The following is a 16,824-nucleotide window of genomic DNA, read 5'->3' on the forward strand; positions in this document are numbered from 1 at the left end:
CTTCCGTAACAGGTACGGTTTTACAGTCCTGAGTCCAGACAGACAGCAGTGGCTGTTCGACTGACATCAGACCTGATGTATTATGGAACCAATCAGAAAGGAGATCGCTGCCCATCTGTCAAATTACACAAATTGACTGAACTGAACTAAAATGGACTCCAAACCTGGTATGAAGCACTAATAATATGCACAAAGTTCATGCATAAATTCTGTATAAACATGATGTATGTAGTGGTTGTGCTGAGAGGCGCAGTAGCACAGGGCACCTGTAGATGGCGGTGTCGTGCAGATCCAGGGTCTCGCTGGTGTAGTCGCTCAGGATGAAGGGGAAGACGGGGTACTGCATGAGGTCGTTGAAGGAGCGGCCTGCGTGCTTGTTGAGGTGCGTCAGGTACTCGAAGTTGGAGATCTGACCCGAGCCCCACAGGTGCGTCAGTGCCGTGATGTTACCGTACTCCAGCAGGTTGGGCAGGTCAGAGGTCAGGATGTTGTGGTAGACGTCGTCACGGAACTGTGGAGTGGACAGACAGACAGACAGACAGACGCAGGTGTTATTGAGTGTGGGGCTAGCAGTACGAGAGTTATAAATACATTAACTTAGAACCATCTGACTTGCCTTACTATAGTGTGTAACTTGCCTTAGTGTTTTCTGCAGTGTGTAAACTGACCTAATGTTGTAGTATTACTCGCCTTGGTTTTGCCCATAATGTTACTTGCCTCTGTCAGTAGTGTTGTAACGTACTGTTGTTTTTAGTGTTACTTGCCTTGTTGTCAGTAGTTCTGTCATTAGCGTTACTTGGCTTGTTGTCAGTTGTGTCAGTAGTGTTACTTGCCTTATTGTTGTCAGTATTGTTGTCAGTAGTGTCAGTTATGTTACTTACCTTGGTGGTGTCGAAGGCCAGGAGCAGGGTTCTCCCGTTTGTGAGAAAGATCTCCACAGCATTGTCCCTCAGCTGCCACCAGCGCTTGTGCACCTCCTTCACCTCCTCATAGGTCCAGGAGAAGGAGGCGGCCTCCGTCTCCCCGTGAGGGCTCTGTCGCACAGCAGGGCGGAGTGTGAATAAAAGAGAGAGAGAGGCAGAGAGGCAGAGAGAGAGAGAGAGAGGCAGACTGAGGGGGAGACCAGGCCCTTACCTGACTGTCATGGGAGTCAGCGGCATTGTCTTCAACAAAATACATCCCTGACTTTCCTGTAGGGAGAGAAAGAGAGAGCGCAAGAGTGTGAGCAAGAGAGGCAGAGAGAGAGAGCACGAGAGACAGAGGGAGAGAGAGAAAGAGAGAGATTTATCTATTTCAAAATTTTTATTCGAAAAGATTTTGTAATGCAGTTTAAAAAAAAAAAAAAAAAAGGCTTAATAATTTGAAATATTCTCCCAAATCCATACATAGTCATTGCATATCAAGTCTGACCAGGGACCCTGAAAAATTAAGAAATGAAGCAATTGATAAAGTAATGCCGGTTTGGCACATTCTCTCCAGCAGTCCGTAGAGAAAGGGCTCTCAGATACACCCTGACTGCAGGAGCAGGGCCTTACCGAGCAGCAGCTCCCCTGCGGTCTCTCTGGACGGGGCCACACTGATGCACCTCCGGGTGAACCTGCGCAGAAACATCCCGCTCTTAATATCACTCTACCCAGCCGCCTATCACAACCACACCCGCCCATCACAACCACACCCGCCCATCACAACCACACCCGCCCATCACAACCACACCCGCCCATCACAACCACACCCGCCTATCACAACCACACCCGCCCATCACAACCACACCAGCCCATCACAACCACACCCGCCCATCACAACCACACCCGCCCATCACAACCACACCCGCCCATCACAACCACACCCGCCCATCACAACCACACCCGCCCATCACAACCACACCCGCCCATCACAACCACACTCGCCCATCACAACCACACCAGCCCATCACAACCACACCCGCCCATCACAACCACACCCGCCCATCACAACCACACCCGCCCATCACAACCACACTCGCCCATCACAACCACACCAGCCCATCACAACCACACCCGCCCATCACAACCACACCCGCCCATCACAACCACACTCGCCCATCACAACCACACCAGCCCATCACAACCACACCAGCCCATCACAACCACACCAGCCCATCACAACCACACCAGCCCATCACAACCACACCCGCCCATCACAACCACACCCGACAATCAAAATCACACCCGCCAAACAAAATCACACCCGACAATCAAAATCACACCCGCCAAACAAAATCACACCCGCCCATCACAACCACACCCGACCATTAAAATCACACCTGCCCACGTTCGTTTAGACCGCCTAGTTTTTACTCTGCTGTGTTTTCCCGAAGGCAAGACAAAAACAGTGTTTGTAACCCAGTGACCTCAACAGCGGCCCCCACAGACTGCGGTGTTATACTTTCCGTTTGTGCGACAGTCACGGAGTTACAGTGAGTCAGGACCATTGTGAACAAAATACTTACATTGTTGCAGCTGTTATTATGTAGTTCTAATGTATAATAATGCTATTTCATATTTCTGTGCTGTGATTCTATTTCAATATCTCTTGAAAATAGTGCTTATCTAGGACTGTTTAGAACTGTGGCCAGGGTTGGATTCAATCCAATTTCAAGTCAGTCACTTCAGAAAATTAATTGAATTAATTTAGATAAATCCCTCACAGAACATTGTGGGCATTTTTCCAAGTCATTAAATGAATTTCAGTTCACGTCACAAATTGACCACTGAAATCAGTGAGACTGTCGGCCTGTGGTGGCTGTGCACGGTTACGCCCCCGACAACGGGCTTGCGGACGGGCCTACCTGATTGGCTCGCTGGTGGCCTTGTCCTTCACGGTGGAGGAGAAGGACGAGTGCGTTTTGTCCTCAAACAGGAAGGACAGGGGGGCCTGCTCAGGCTCTGTGGGACGGGTGCAAACATAGCTCACCTTGTGCCAGCACCAAAAATCACCAAAAGTCTTCAAATCACTTTTAAAACTCTATAAACCAGGGGCGGCCAAAGATCAAAGGTTCTGAAGGCTGGTCGTAGGCCCAATTTAGGCCCAAGAAGCCAGCCGAGGTGAGATAACTGTGTAAGCACCTGCTTTAATTGATCAATTAAAATCAATGAAATTAAAATCAATTTAAATCAACCGAAATGCAGGGAAAGCCAGCAGATCCTGGGGCCCTCGAGACCAGGGTTCAGGACCAGCTCAGGATGTTTGGGAAGGCCTGATATAAAGAGGCTGAAGTCTAGCGGGACACGCTGGTTTTTGGAGCGCGCCTACCCTCTGGTTTCCTCCGGTCTTTGAGCAGGTACTTGTTCGGGATGGTGAGGTAGCACCTCTGCAGACGCCGGCGTTCCCGGTTGGGCCCCTCCGTTGGGTCCAGCTGCCAGGACGTGGGGTAGGAGGCCTGGTCGTACCACACAGCCCTGAAACACGTTACAGACACACTACACTGAGCACACCTACAGATCTTACACCACACAGCCCTGAAACACATTACAGACACACTACACTGAGCACACCTACAGATCTTATACCACACAGCCCTGAAACACATTACAGACACACTACACTGAGCACACCTACAGATCTTACACCACACAGCCCTGAAACACATTACAGACACACTACACTGAGCACACCTACAGATCTTACACCACACACCCCTGAAACACATTACAGACACACTACACTGAGCACACCTACAGATCTTATACCACACAGCCCTGAAACACATTACAGACACACTACACTGAGCACACCTACAGATCTTACACCACACAGCCCTGAAACACATTACAGACACACTACACTGAGCACACCTACAGATCTTATACCACACAGCCCTGAAACACATTACAGACACGCTACACTGAGCACACCTACAGATCTTACACCACACACCCCTGAAACACATTACAGACACACTACACTGAGCACACCTACAGATCTTACACCACACAGCCCTGAAACACATTACAGACACACTACACTGAGCACACCTACAGATCTTATACCACACAGCCCTGAAACACATTACAGACACACTACACTGAGCACACCTACAGATCTTACACCACACAGCCCTGAAACACATTACAGACACACTACACTGAGCACACCTACAGATCTTACACCACACAGCCCTGAAACACATTACAGACACACTACACTGAGCACACCTACAGATCTTACACCACACAGCCCTGAAACACATTACAGACACACTACACTGAGCACACCTACAGATCTTACACCACACAGCCCTGAAACACATTACAGACACACTACACTGAGCACACCTACAGATCTTACACCACACAGCCCTGAAACACATTACAGACACACTACACTGAGCACACCTACAGATCTTACACCACACAGCCCTGAAACACATTACAGACACACTACACTGAGCACACCTACAGATCTTATACCACACAGCCCTGAAACACATTACAGACACACTACACTGAGCACACCTACAGATCTTACACCACACGGCCCTGAAACACATTACAGACACACTACACTGAGCACACCTACAGATCTTACACCACACGGCCCTGAAACACATTACAGACACACTACACTGAGCACACCTACAGATCTTACACCACACAGCCCTGAAACGCATTACAGACACACTACACTGAGCACACCTACAGATCTTATACCACACAGCCCTGAAACACATTACAGACACACTACACTGAGCACACCTACAGATCTTATACCACACACCCCTGAAACACATTACAGACACACTACACTGAGCACACCTACAGATCTTACACCACACAGCCCTGAAACACATTACAGACACACTACACTGAGCACACCTACAGATCTTATACCACACAGCCCTGAAACACATTACAGACACACTACACTGAGCACACCTACAGATCTTACACCACACAGCCCTGAAACACATTACAGACACACTACACTGAGCACACCTACAGATCTTATACCACACAGCCCTGAAACACATTACAGACACACTACACTGAGCTCACCTACAGATCTTACACCACACAGCCCTGAAACACATTACAGACACACTACACTGAGCACACCTACAGATCTTACACCACACAGCCCTGAAACACATTACAGACACACTACACTGAGCACACCTACAGATCTTACACCACACAGCCCTGAAACACATTACAGACACACTACACTGAGCACACCTACAGATCTTATACCACACGGCCCTGAAACACATTACAGACACACTACACTGAGCACACCTACAGATCTTACACCACACAGCCCTGAAACACATTACAGACACACTACACTGAGCACACCTACAGATCTTATACCACACAGCCCTGAAACACATTACAGACACACTACACTGAGCTCACCTACAGATCTTACACCACACAGCCCTGAAACACATTACAGACACACTACACTGAGCACACCTACAGATCTTACACCACACAGCCCTGAAACACATTACAGACACACTACACTGAGCACACCTACAGATCTTACACCACACAGCCCTGAAACACATTACAGACACACTACACTGAGCACGCCTACAGATCTTATACCACACACCCCTGAAACACATTACAGACACACTACACTGAGCACACCTACAGATCTTACACCACACAGCCCTGAAACACATTACAGACACACTACACTGAGCACACCTACAGATCTTACACCACACACCCCTGAAACACATTACAGACACACTACACTGAGCACACCTACAGATCTTACACCACACAGCCCTGAAACACATTACAGCCACACTACACTGAGCACACCTACAGATCTTACACCACACCGCCCTGAAACACATTACAGACACACTACACTGAGCACACCTACAGATCTTACACCACACGGCCCTGAAACACATTACAGACACACTACACTGAGCATACCTACAGATCTTACACCACACAGCCCTGAAACGCATTACAGACACACTACACTGAGCACACCTACAGATCTTACACCACACAGCCCTGAAACACATTACAGACACACTACACTGAGCACACCTACAGATCTTACACCACACAGCCCTGAAACACATTACAGACACACTACACTGAGCACACCTACAGATCTTACACCACACACCCCTGAAACACGTTACAGACACACTACACTGAGCACACCTACAGATCTTATACCACACACCCCTGAAACACATTACAGACACACTACACTGAGCACACCTACAGATCTTACACCACACAGCCCTGAAACACATTACAGACACACTACACTGAGCACACCTACAGATCTTACACCACACAGCCCTGAAACACATTACAGACACACTACACTGAGCACACCTACAGATCTTACACCACACAGCCCTGAAATGCATTTAAATTCCGGTTAAATTATTTTACCCACTGCCCCGCCCAGCACCCCTCCCAACACCCAGTGCCCCTGCCCACTGACCGACCCATTTCCCCACCTACCACCCATTACCCCACCTACTGCCTCACCCACCACTCACTACCCATCCACTGCCCCACCCACAGCCACACCCAGTGCCCCCTGCTCCACCCCCTAGCCCCGCCCCTTGCCCCGCCCCCTGCCCCGCCCGCTGACGCACCGGTCGTGGGTGAGCTGCTGAACCAGCTCCTGCCAGTGGCGGCTGGCGCTCAGGTCCACCTTGTACAGGCCGCGGATGTGCTGGATCACCTTCTTCCTCTCCATGCCCTGCCGCAGCGACACGTTCTGCGTGACGTCCGCCGCCATCTTGGAGATGTCCTTCGACTTCCCCTCCAGCCTCTGCAACAGACTGGAGAAGGGAGGGAGGGAGGGAGAAAGAGTGAGGGAGGGAGAGAGAGGCAGGGAGAGAGAGAGAGAGATTCTGTCAGACCTGGGCACTGACAGGAAATCTGGGAAAAAAAAACAGAGTTATGGTCTTCCAGAAAAGGGCCAGATTTCAGGGAAACAGGTACCACTTCACCCTTGGAGCCAACACCCTGGAGCGCACCACCAGCGACATGTACCTGGGTCTGGTGATCAGTGCTTCAGGGAGTTTCAACAAGGCAAAACATGCATTAAGGGACAAAGCACGCAGAACCTACTATGCAATTAAAACAACAATTTCAAAATTCAATCCCCCCCCCCCCCCCCCCCCCCCCCCCCACTAAAGATTTGGCTAAAAATATTTGAACGGCATTATCACACCTATCCTCCTTTATATGGGAGTGAAATATGCCCCCCCCCCCCCCACTAAAAAACAAAAGACAAACAACGGCATGAAAATCAAATTGAAAAATTTCACCTTGAGTTTTGCAAAAATATATTACATGTCCACAGAAATGGCACAAATAATGCGTGCAGGACTGAATTAGGTCGCTTCCAGCTCCTGTTGACGATTGAAAAAAGAGCACTTAAATTCTGGGTTCATTTGAATCAGGCTGAGCCACAGTGTTACCAGTACAAGGCACTGAACAGCAACCAGCTCCACCCAGACAGAGACCCCCTGGGACAACTGGATCTCACAACAAAACAATTTTACACAAATACACAAGAAAATACCACACCCACTACATTTAGAAAATTTGACAAGAACAACAAAAAACCTGTACATTAACAACTGGAATGAAGAAACTCTAAACTGGAAATGTACCTGTCAGAATATCTCACTGGAGTTAAAAACCAAAAACAAAGGCACACATTAACAATGTACAGACTCAGTGACCACAGCCTTGCCATCGAAAATTGGTCGCCACAAAAAGACCTGGCTGACAAAAGAGAACAGGCTGTGTGCTCACTGCAATCTGGCAGAGGTGGAGACAGAGGCCCACGTTCTACTGTCCCGCCCCAAGTACCTCTCAATCAGAAATCAATATTTTTCCCAAATTCACTGCACAGAATAATCAATTTGAATACTTATCGAAACCAAAATAAATTAAAAATTATTCTGGGGGAAATAGAGGTGGCTCAGTATGTCTCTGCCAGCCACAAATTAAGAGAGAGTGTGGACTAAATAGTGGTACTGTACACAATAGCATCTATGTTCATTACTGATACTGACAGGTTAATTAATTGTCATATTACAAACTGAATATGTTTTAACCTGGGTGTGTGTATGTGTGTATATATATGTGTGTGTGTGTGTGTGTTTGTGTGCTAGTACTATACTTGCATACGTGTAAGTGGGTTTGTTCTTTTTCCCCTTTTCTCTTTTTTCCCCTTTTCTGGTTGTTGGTGTCTGTTTGTCATGTTGTATGTCCCATTTCTTTTGCAATGCAAGTTTACTGGCATGCAAATAAAGCACATTTGAAATGTAACTGAACTGAAAGAGAGAGAGAGAGAGAGGGAGAGACAGCAAGGGAGGGAGAGAAAGACCGAGAGAGGAAGCGAGGGAGAGAGAGAGAGCAAGGGAGGAAGAGAGAAAAATCAAGGAAGAGGGAAAGAGGGAGAAAGACAGGGAGAGACATCATTGCATCATTGATAGAAAGAAAGCCAGAGAGAGAAATTAAATGAAATAGTTTCCATTTTGGATCGGCCTTCCTACACAGTTAACGCACACTGACCAGCAGGCCCCGGGGAGCTTATTAACGGGTGGACTGGTACCTCTTTTGAGTGTTCACCATCTTCTTCTCCCACGATGACTTGTTTGCACCTTCGTCCGCCTCGTATTTCAACTGCTCCTGAACAGAAGAACAAGACGAGGTCGTATGGCACAGTCCCATGCCATGTAACCAGGACGACTTGCATCGTCATAGCACGTCACACCACGCCTGCTTTTCACTTTAAAAAATAATTAATATCTCATTTTATCCCCGATTTCTCATGCCAGCAACGTCAGGAGGAGATGGCGACTCCTCCGATTCACGTGATCCCCTATTCTTGCTATTTTCCGCGTCGTCAGAGGATAACAAGGTCAGCAGTCTCAGCCAGCTGGTTTCACTAATTAGTTCTACCTCCTTGCTGAAGAATTGTGCTAACTGACAAATCCAGGTGATGGGATTGATGTACCGGGGAGGACTTTTACTTTCTGAACCTGGATTTTCTACCTGAGGTTACTGGACAGGCCACACACCCCTCCCAGGGTTACCTCTTTCATGGTTTTGACCAGGTCGGGTTTGGGCGGGGCGTTCAGGGGGAGGCAGCGGTGGCCGCAGAGCTTGAGGGAGGTCATGAACACGCTCCCCGCCATCTGCTCCTCCTTGGTGAGGCTGGCCTTGTGCTCCTGCAGGAGCAGGTACAGGTAGAGGGCCAGCTTGGGCCCGTGCTGCGGGAGAAACAGAGAGGGGAGGACGCTTAAAACCAGGGGGTCTGAGGGGGCGGGGCCAGTGCCACCCAATCCCCTCCACATTCTGCTCTTAATTTAAGGTCGGCTGAGTGCTGTTAAGAGAACAGTGAAGGTTTTTTAAGGTGGACTGAGTGCAGTTACAGTGCAGTCAAGAGCATTTTTTCTTAACAGCCTTCTACTGCATTTAAAGGAAAAAAAAACATATTGTGTCTTAATCAAAAACATCACATTATAATCAAAGGATAAATTATTATTTTAAAAAAATGCTACTTAGGTTCAATTCATAGGCTTAAGATAAGAGTCTCTCGTTTATGCAGCACTGAGGTGGGTGTGCCTAACGACATCACTGAACACCCCATCGGGGAGAACACCCCATTCTCCCCAGTTTTAGCCCCGAGTGCACAAGCGAGCGCTACACGCGTCCCAGGTGCGGCCCGGAAGCCGCGTGTCCTCCTTAAGAGATCAAAAACCGGCTGTCATGGAAACGCGAGCGCCGAAGATAATGACGACACATCGGGGAGTTATCAGGGGGGCGGCGGCCAGACAGCTGAACGGAAAGCTGCACACAGACGGGCCGCTGACCTCAAACGCCGCTTCCCCTCGCACTCTATCGCCGAATAAATGTGTGAGGATTTCTCAACGAGACACAATCATAAACATTGTCACATAGACACTTTATACCACAGTTATGTTCTTGCAAATGACACAAATGTACATACAAGGCCAATCAACACTGAGGTCATTCATTCAAGGAACCCAACACAAAATAAAAAATACCGCAATACCCACACTGTGTTAAAAAAAATACTAACAGTCCACCTTAAAACGCCTTGAATGCACTGTAACCACACTCAGTCCACCTTAAAATGCCTTGACTGCACGATCACAGCAGTCAGTCCACCTTAAAAAGCCTAGTCTGCACTTTAACCACTCAGTCAACCTTAAAAAGCGGCAACTGCACTGTAACTGCACTAGGTCCACCTTAAAAAGCTGCAGCTGCTCTCTAACCGCACACAGTCCACCTTAAAAGCCTGTGACGGAGGCCCGGTGGTACTTGCCTCCAGGCTGGGGCTGATGCTCTCCCGCAGGATGTCCGGGTGGCTGGGCTCGAACACGAACTCCAGCGCCTGCCGCCGGTCCTCCAGCGGCCGGGCGGGGCTCAGGCTGTGCACCAGCAGCCGGCCAATCTGCAGCCGGAACGTGTCCCGGCACGACCAGAGGATCCGCCTCCACTGCTGCCGCGGGGCCCCGCCCCTGCTGGACCCGCCCTGGGGGAGAGCGGAGGGCCCAATAGTAACGATTAACCACACGCATATACACACACACACCTCTCTCACCTTACACAGTACCACACACATGCCTCTTTGACATCACACCGTACCACACACACACACACACACACACACATTTATACACAGAGCCACACACACACACACACACACACAGGTGGCTGTACAGAAGTCTACTCACTCGCGCACTCACCAGGCCGACCTTAATGCCCTCCATCATGAGTTTGAGGACCTCCTTCTGGAAGCCCCTGATGTTGGCGGGAGGGGGCGGGGCTCCGTTCTCCTCGCTGCCCGCCTCCCGGGGGCTGCTGGGAGCCGAGCGGTGGGAGGGGGATTCCGGAATGTTCAGCAGATCAAACAGATCCTGGCTCACGTCTGAAACCAGAGGGAGGTTGACACACTGAACCACAGTCAGACCAGAACTGGGTCAAACACCCATTTCAGGTCCACACATTCACAGCACATAGTGACTCTGGGGGTTACTCTACCTGGGTAGTTCAGGGTTTTGGGGTTTGGGGGTTACCCTACTTCGGTAGTTCAGGGTTTAGGGGATTGGGGGTTACTGTACCTTGGTAGTTCAGGGTTTTGGGGTTTGGGGGTTACCCTACTTCGGTAGTTCAGGGTTTAGGGGATTGGGGGTTACTGTACCTTGGTAGTTCAGGGTTTTGGGGTTTGGGGGTTACCCTACTTCGGTAGTTCAGGGTTTAGGGGATTGGGGGTTACTGTACCTTGGTAGTTCAGGGTTTTGGGGTTTGGGGGTTACCCTACTTCGGTAGTTCAGGGTTTGGGGATTGGGGGTTACTGTACCTTGGTAGTTCAGGGTTTTGGGGTTTGGGGGTTACCCTACTTCGGTAGTTCAGGGTTTAGTGGATTGGGGGTTACTGTACCTTGCTAAGTAAGGGATTTTGGGGTTTGGGGGTGACCCTACCTTGCTAAGTAAGGGATTTTGGGGTTTGGGGGTGACCCTACCTTGGTAGACGAGGCGGTTGACGGCCAGCACCACCAGGCGCTGCAGGCGCTGGACGAGCTCGGACTCGCTGGCCCTGATGGGGTTCTCCTGGCTCATGCGCCGCTGCATCATCTGCGTCAGCTCGTCGCCCGCCACCGAGCGCATGCGCGTCAGCAGGGAGTCCGACGGCACCAGGGAGAACCTGCGCCGGCCTGCGGGGAGCGCATGGGGGAGACGCGCGGTATACACACACACAGGTACGCATACACGCACACGCACACGCACACACATACACACACACACACATACACACAGAAGTCAGAAAATCAGAATGGTGCATTGGAGTCTAGAGGGAGGGCTTTATTACACACCGATACCTCACTGGACCACAGCACACGCTTTCCCATAGAGAGGAGCCATGTAATGTTACCACGCGACACACCAATGCTGTGCACACATCTACACAAAATAGCATACATACATGTTAGCCATCTTATTGTACATGGTTCCCCTGTATGTGACAACTTTGCCAACAAAGTTTTCAGAAATTTGTTTTCAAAAATGGCAAATACATTCCTGTCTTCTCAGTCACGCTAGTTTAGTTAGCCTCATAATGCATAAGGTAGGGTTGCTGAATGGAACACTGCAGTGACTGATGGGTTGCCGAAATGTTGTGGGAACGTCGCTGGTTATGAAGGAGCCACAGTCACAACAGTATCTCAGGCACTGTGAGACACCCAGGCGACGTTGTTGCAGAGAGGAATGCATTTGCAGGTTGTAATCACAACCAAATCGGGGTCAACCAATCAAACACAGGCATTTCAGTTCGCTCCAAACAGGCACCAGTAACCGCTTGTGTACCGGGCAGGTTAGGGTTATTATTTCTCATGAATGCAATGGAGAAACATTCCCTTGGGGGAAGATGTTGTCTGCCATTTTGGCTCAAAAAAGGGCACCAGTAACAACTAGTCTACTGGGCAGATTTAGGATTTTTTTGTTGTTGTTTCCCGTAAGGTGGCTCAAAGTAATGGCGAAACATTCCCTGGGGACAGGGACATGTTGTCCACCATTCCGGCTCACTGTAGCGCACCTGCGTCTGCGGGGAGGGCACGGGAGGGAGACGCCGCGGGGGAGGGGAGGGGCGTGTCCTGGGACAGGAAGGTGAACGGAGAGGGCGGCGGGATCAGCCCGTACGGGCAGTGGTGGGGCCGCGGGGCGAGCGGGAAAATGAAGTCGCTCACGGCAACCGAACCTTGGGGGTGCCAGGGGCGGAGCGCAGGAGGCGGGGGGACACAGAAACAGAAGGTGGATGATTGATGGGGCTGCAGCTGTGAGCTCATAGGTCGAGGCGGTGGGGAGGAGGGCGGGGCATCACAGATAAGACAAACACAATGCAGGATTGACTGAGAGTTTGAAACGGTCTTAATTGAATGGCATCGATCAGTGAATAAGCGGAACAAAGCCTGAATGGAAGCATACTGTAATATTTACATGAAACAGCGAAGTAATATTTGCAATGTAACACTTTTAGGGTGGGAGGGGTGGGGTGAGGGCTAAGTACACTTGGATCAGATGCTTCACACTTTGGAGACCTGTAGAAAAATTCCTGCAGATTACCTACAATATTAAAAAGGAACATGTATTCCATTATTCATTTTTGTTTAGTACAAACATGTTTCTTTGAAAAGACTGCTGATTTTACTCCCCGTGGGGGTGGGCTCACCTGCGATGCTCTTGCGTTTCTGTTGGAGGGCATGGTGGGGCGGGGTGGACAGATGCACGGAGCTGCCCAGCTTCTGAGGGTCCTGATTGGCCGTGCTCCGGATGTACTCTATGGCTGATTGGAGGACCCGAAACTGCAGGGCCACTGCCATTTCTGTATGGAGGGGGCGGAGTTATCAGCAGTGAAACGGGCGCACACACACACACACACGCACACACACACACTCACACATTCTAGTAACAAAACAGAAAGGAACCATCACATACCGCAGACTCACCAGATGCAGACATCTGCATTTCTTCCATATTCTTGGCTTCTTAACTACAGGAAGTTTTGGCTGGTAACGACATTCCTGTGCTACACACTTACAGTTCGGAACTGGCAGACGGTCTCAACCACAGTGGCAGACATAAAATTTGTGCCTACGATCCATTTCTACAGCTGGATATTTTACTCAAGCGATTAAACTTATAGACCTTGCTCAAGGTCAGTAGCAACCTTGCTGAGAACAGAACCCAAATTTAGTCTTGTCACTTTCACAAATTTTCAGGAGGCTACAATGCTACGTGCTACAATATCGCATTGGAAACTCCTGCTACCACCCGGGACGTCCTGCAGTGAAGAAGCAGAGAGGAGGGCAGGGGGCGCAGGGGAGCGGTTTAGGGGGCGGGGCTCACCTTGCGTGCGGCAAATCTTGCTGGTCTGCAGGTGGCCCAGCAGGGTGATCAGGTCCTCGATGATGCGGAAGTACTGGGACCCCGAGGAGCTGCAGGAGTGGATGGTCACAGCCACCAGAAGCTGCTGGATGGCGCAAACCAGGAGCTTGTAGTCGTCCAGAGGAATTCTGGGAAAGGGGAGAGGAACGGGTCAGGCCCCCTCTGTCTCGTATGCAAACCAGGCAGTGAATCATATCAGGTTAGTGTGAGCCAGCTCAGTGCTCTGTGATTGGTTTAAAGGTTGAGAGCGGTGTGAGCGTGCTCAGTGCCTGCAATTGGCTCACGGCTTAATGTGGCGTGTTCTACGATTGGTTCAAGGTTCAGCGTGGTGAAAGCGCACTCTGTGACTGGTTCACAGTTCAGTGCAGTGTGAACGTGCTCTGTGATTAGTTTACAGTTCAGCACGGTGTGAGCGCGCTCAGTAATTAGACCATGGTTGAGCGTGATGTGAGCATGCTCAGTGTTCTGTAATTGGCTGAGAGTTCAACAGGGCGTGAGCGCGCTCAGTGTGCGCCTCACCCGTTCTCCAGGCCGTTGAGGGTGGCCAACGTGTTGAGGAGCACGTAGAGCAGGCCGTGGTCCAGCAGGATGTCCCCCAGCTTGGGGCAGGTGTTGAGCAGCTGCTGCAGGACGCACAGGGCGTTGTGCACCAGCGAGCTCGCGTACAGAGAGTTCTCTATCAGCCCCAGCACCGGGATGATGCAGCGCTTCCTGAACGGGTTAATGTTGTCCATGTCCTCCATGTCCAGGCTGTTACACACATACACACAAACACACGCACAGTGCACACACACATACACACACACAGCTAGTGAGTTAACGAGGAAGATGTGTACATTTTTCTCACCATAGGTTTATTAATGGTTATTCATTTCTCCAATTTTCTCTGATCTCACTCACTCCCTCACACCCTCCTTGAGTGACTGATTGATATGAGGCCCCTCCCCCTTGATTGGTTGATGCAAGGCCCCTCCTGCTGGGCTCACTTCTACCCCTTGTTTGGCTGTCTGAGCTGAGGCCCCTCCCCCTGTACTCACTCCTCCTCCAGGCCCACAGGCCGGCCGAACAGCATCTCCAGGAAGCTCTCCAGCAGGCCCTGGCTGCCCTGGTGGATGTAGAGCTGGTTGGCCAGCAGGGAGAAGCCGTGGTTCTTCAGGAACCTCTCCTTCTGCTCCTTCACTGCGCGGCTGAAGTAGGCGTCCAGGAGCTGCGGGGGGTGAAGGCAGGGTTTAGAGAACGCACACAATTACTCTCACAGTAAAGCCAGGCTGGGCCCTGGTCTGATGGCACGGGTCTCTATACGGGGTTCCCTAGAAAACTGGCTCTACAAAGGGATTTGACGATGGATTGACTGACTGACATAGTGACTAACCTTCATCACAAACCGCTACTCTGTAAAGCGTCTTTTTGCGACAGCTCTCTGTAAAAAGCGTTATATAAAAAAAACAGATTTTATTTTAAACTGTTGGATTAGCGGGGAGGAGTGGCTGACTGGCTGACATTGATCGTAATGTAATGATTGACTGACTGACTGATTAACGGACAGAGTGACTGACCTTCATCACAGCCTGCTGAATTAGGGAAGAGGAGTAGCTGACTGATTGAGTGATTGATTGATTGCTTGATTGACAGAGTGACTGACCTTCATCACGCCCTGCTGGATGAGCGGGGAGGAGTGGTTGACCAGGACGATCAGCGCCTCAGGCTGGACCAGCCTGTCCATCACCTCCTCCAGCATGAGGTCAGGGAGGAGCAGCAGGACACCCCTCAACAGGTCATACAGACCACAGCACACCAGCACCAAGCAGTCCTCTGCACACGATCTACAGGGATATACACACATTAATATATATACAGATATACACACACACACACACAGGCCACAGCACACCAGCACCAAGCAGTCCTCTGCACACGATCTACAGGGATATACACACATTAATATATATACAGATATACACACACACACACACAGGCCACAGCAAACCAGCACCAAGCAGTCCTCTGCACAAGATCTACAGGGATATACACACATTAATACACACACACACACGCACGCACGCAGGCACAAACGCATGCACACAGGTTCAAGAAGAGGTTTAAGAGCGACACAGTGGCTCTATTTGCACACTAAAACGAGCTGTAAAGACGTCTGGTTTTTTTTCCATGTCATCCTGTCCTCCTCACACACACACACAGACACACACCTCTGTTTACACGCAGCCTGTTCAAACACTGCGCACACTGAGCTGACGCGCGACGCGGCCCCCGTTCGATGCGGACCGGCGGGACGGGGCGGGACGGGGCAGGTGTTACGGCAGTTTAGCCACCGGGAGCGCACGGTCCATTCAGCGCGCTATAATTGTGTGTTCAAAGCAAACTCCGCCACCCTCAGTCAATATGGAGGATTTACGAGCAAATAAAAGGCCCTTCCCACAGGGACTCCACTGCATGCTAATCAGGGGAACGTGAGCCACAGCTCCTGTGGCTGGGCTGGCGTTTTATGGAGGCTCTAAAGACACAAATACAGCACGTATTCAGGTGTAGGTGTTTAAGAAGCACTGCAGGCTTTGGTAATGGATCGAGCGTTGCAGGCGTAGAGCCCGACACCATTTGCATCGGGATAATGACAATTATAAAAAGCTTTTATGCAACAACAAAAAAGCGCTCTCGCGTATCAAAGAGGCATCACGAAATCGAGATCAGCGGAGGTTACGGTTTAAAATGGTTGCTAACCGCAGCATTCAGGGGTTATGAATAAACTTATTAGCATGCGGCTTTGTGCCGAATGAAAGACCAAGAAGAAAGGTGATGCTTAAGCACATCGTGCATGGCCGTCACCAGATTTGGGTCAGACAGATCAG

General features: G+C 50.1%; 1 protein-coding gene across 7 annotated transcripts in view; it reads right to left on the minus strand.

The window, feature by feature from the left end:
- LOC118220324 (lysosomal-trafficking regulator-like) overlaps positions 1-16,824 on the minus strand; it is a 91,112-nt gene that overhangs the window by 12,355 nt on the left and 61,933 nt on the right. For 5 of the 7 annotated variants that reach the window (XM_035404163.1, XM_035404161.1, XM_035404162.1 and 2 more), the window contains 17 exons: positions 15,603-15,783; positions 14,998-15,167; positions 14,480-14,710; positions 13,922-14,088; positions 13,245-13,397; positions 11,542-11,733; positions 10,754-10,947; positions 10,342-10,551; positions 9,086-9,262; positions 8,602-8,678; positions 6,623-6,811; positions 3,292-3,437; positions 2,828-2,924; positions 1,536-1,597; positions 1,135-1,190; positions 882-1,034; positions 267-511 (listed from right to left, as the gene is read on the minus strand). In XM_035404163.1, coding sequence (XP_035260054.1) covers positions 267-511; positions 882-1,034; positions 1,135-1,190; positions 1,536-1,597; positions 2,828-2,924; positions 3,292-3,437; positions 6,623-6,811; positions 8,602-8,678; positions 9,086-9,262; positions 10,342-10,551; positions 10,754-10,947; positions 11,542-11,733; positions 13,245-13,397; positions 13,922-14,088; positions 14,480-14,710; positions 14,998-15,167; positions 15,603-15,783 — 2,700 coding nt within the window. The remainder of the gene's footprint in view (positions 1-266; positions 512-881; positions 1,035-1,134; positions 1,191-1,535; positions 1,598-2,827; positions 2,925-3,291; positions 3,438-6,622; positions 6,812-8,601; positions 8,679-9,085; positions 9,263-10,341; positions 10,552-10,753; positions 10,948-11,541; positions 11,734-13,244; positions 13,398-13,921; positions 14,089-14,479; positions 14,711-14,997; positions 15,168-15,602; positions 15,784-16,824) is intronic. The other 2 variants (XM_035404167.1, XM_035404164.1) reach the window with 1 other exon arrangement.

Source organism: Anguilla anguilla, chromosome 2, assembly GCF_013347855.1.
Source record: "Anguilla anguilla isolate fAngAng1 chromosome 2, fAngAng1.pri, whole genome shotgun sequence".
Taxonomy (NCBI): domain Eukaryota; kingdom Metazoa; phylum Chordata; class Actinopteri; order Anguilliformes; family Anguillidae; genus Anguilla; species Anguilla anguilla.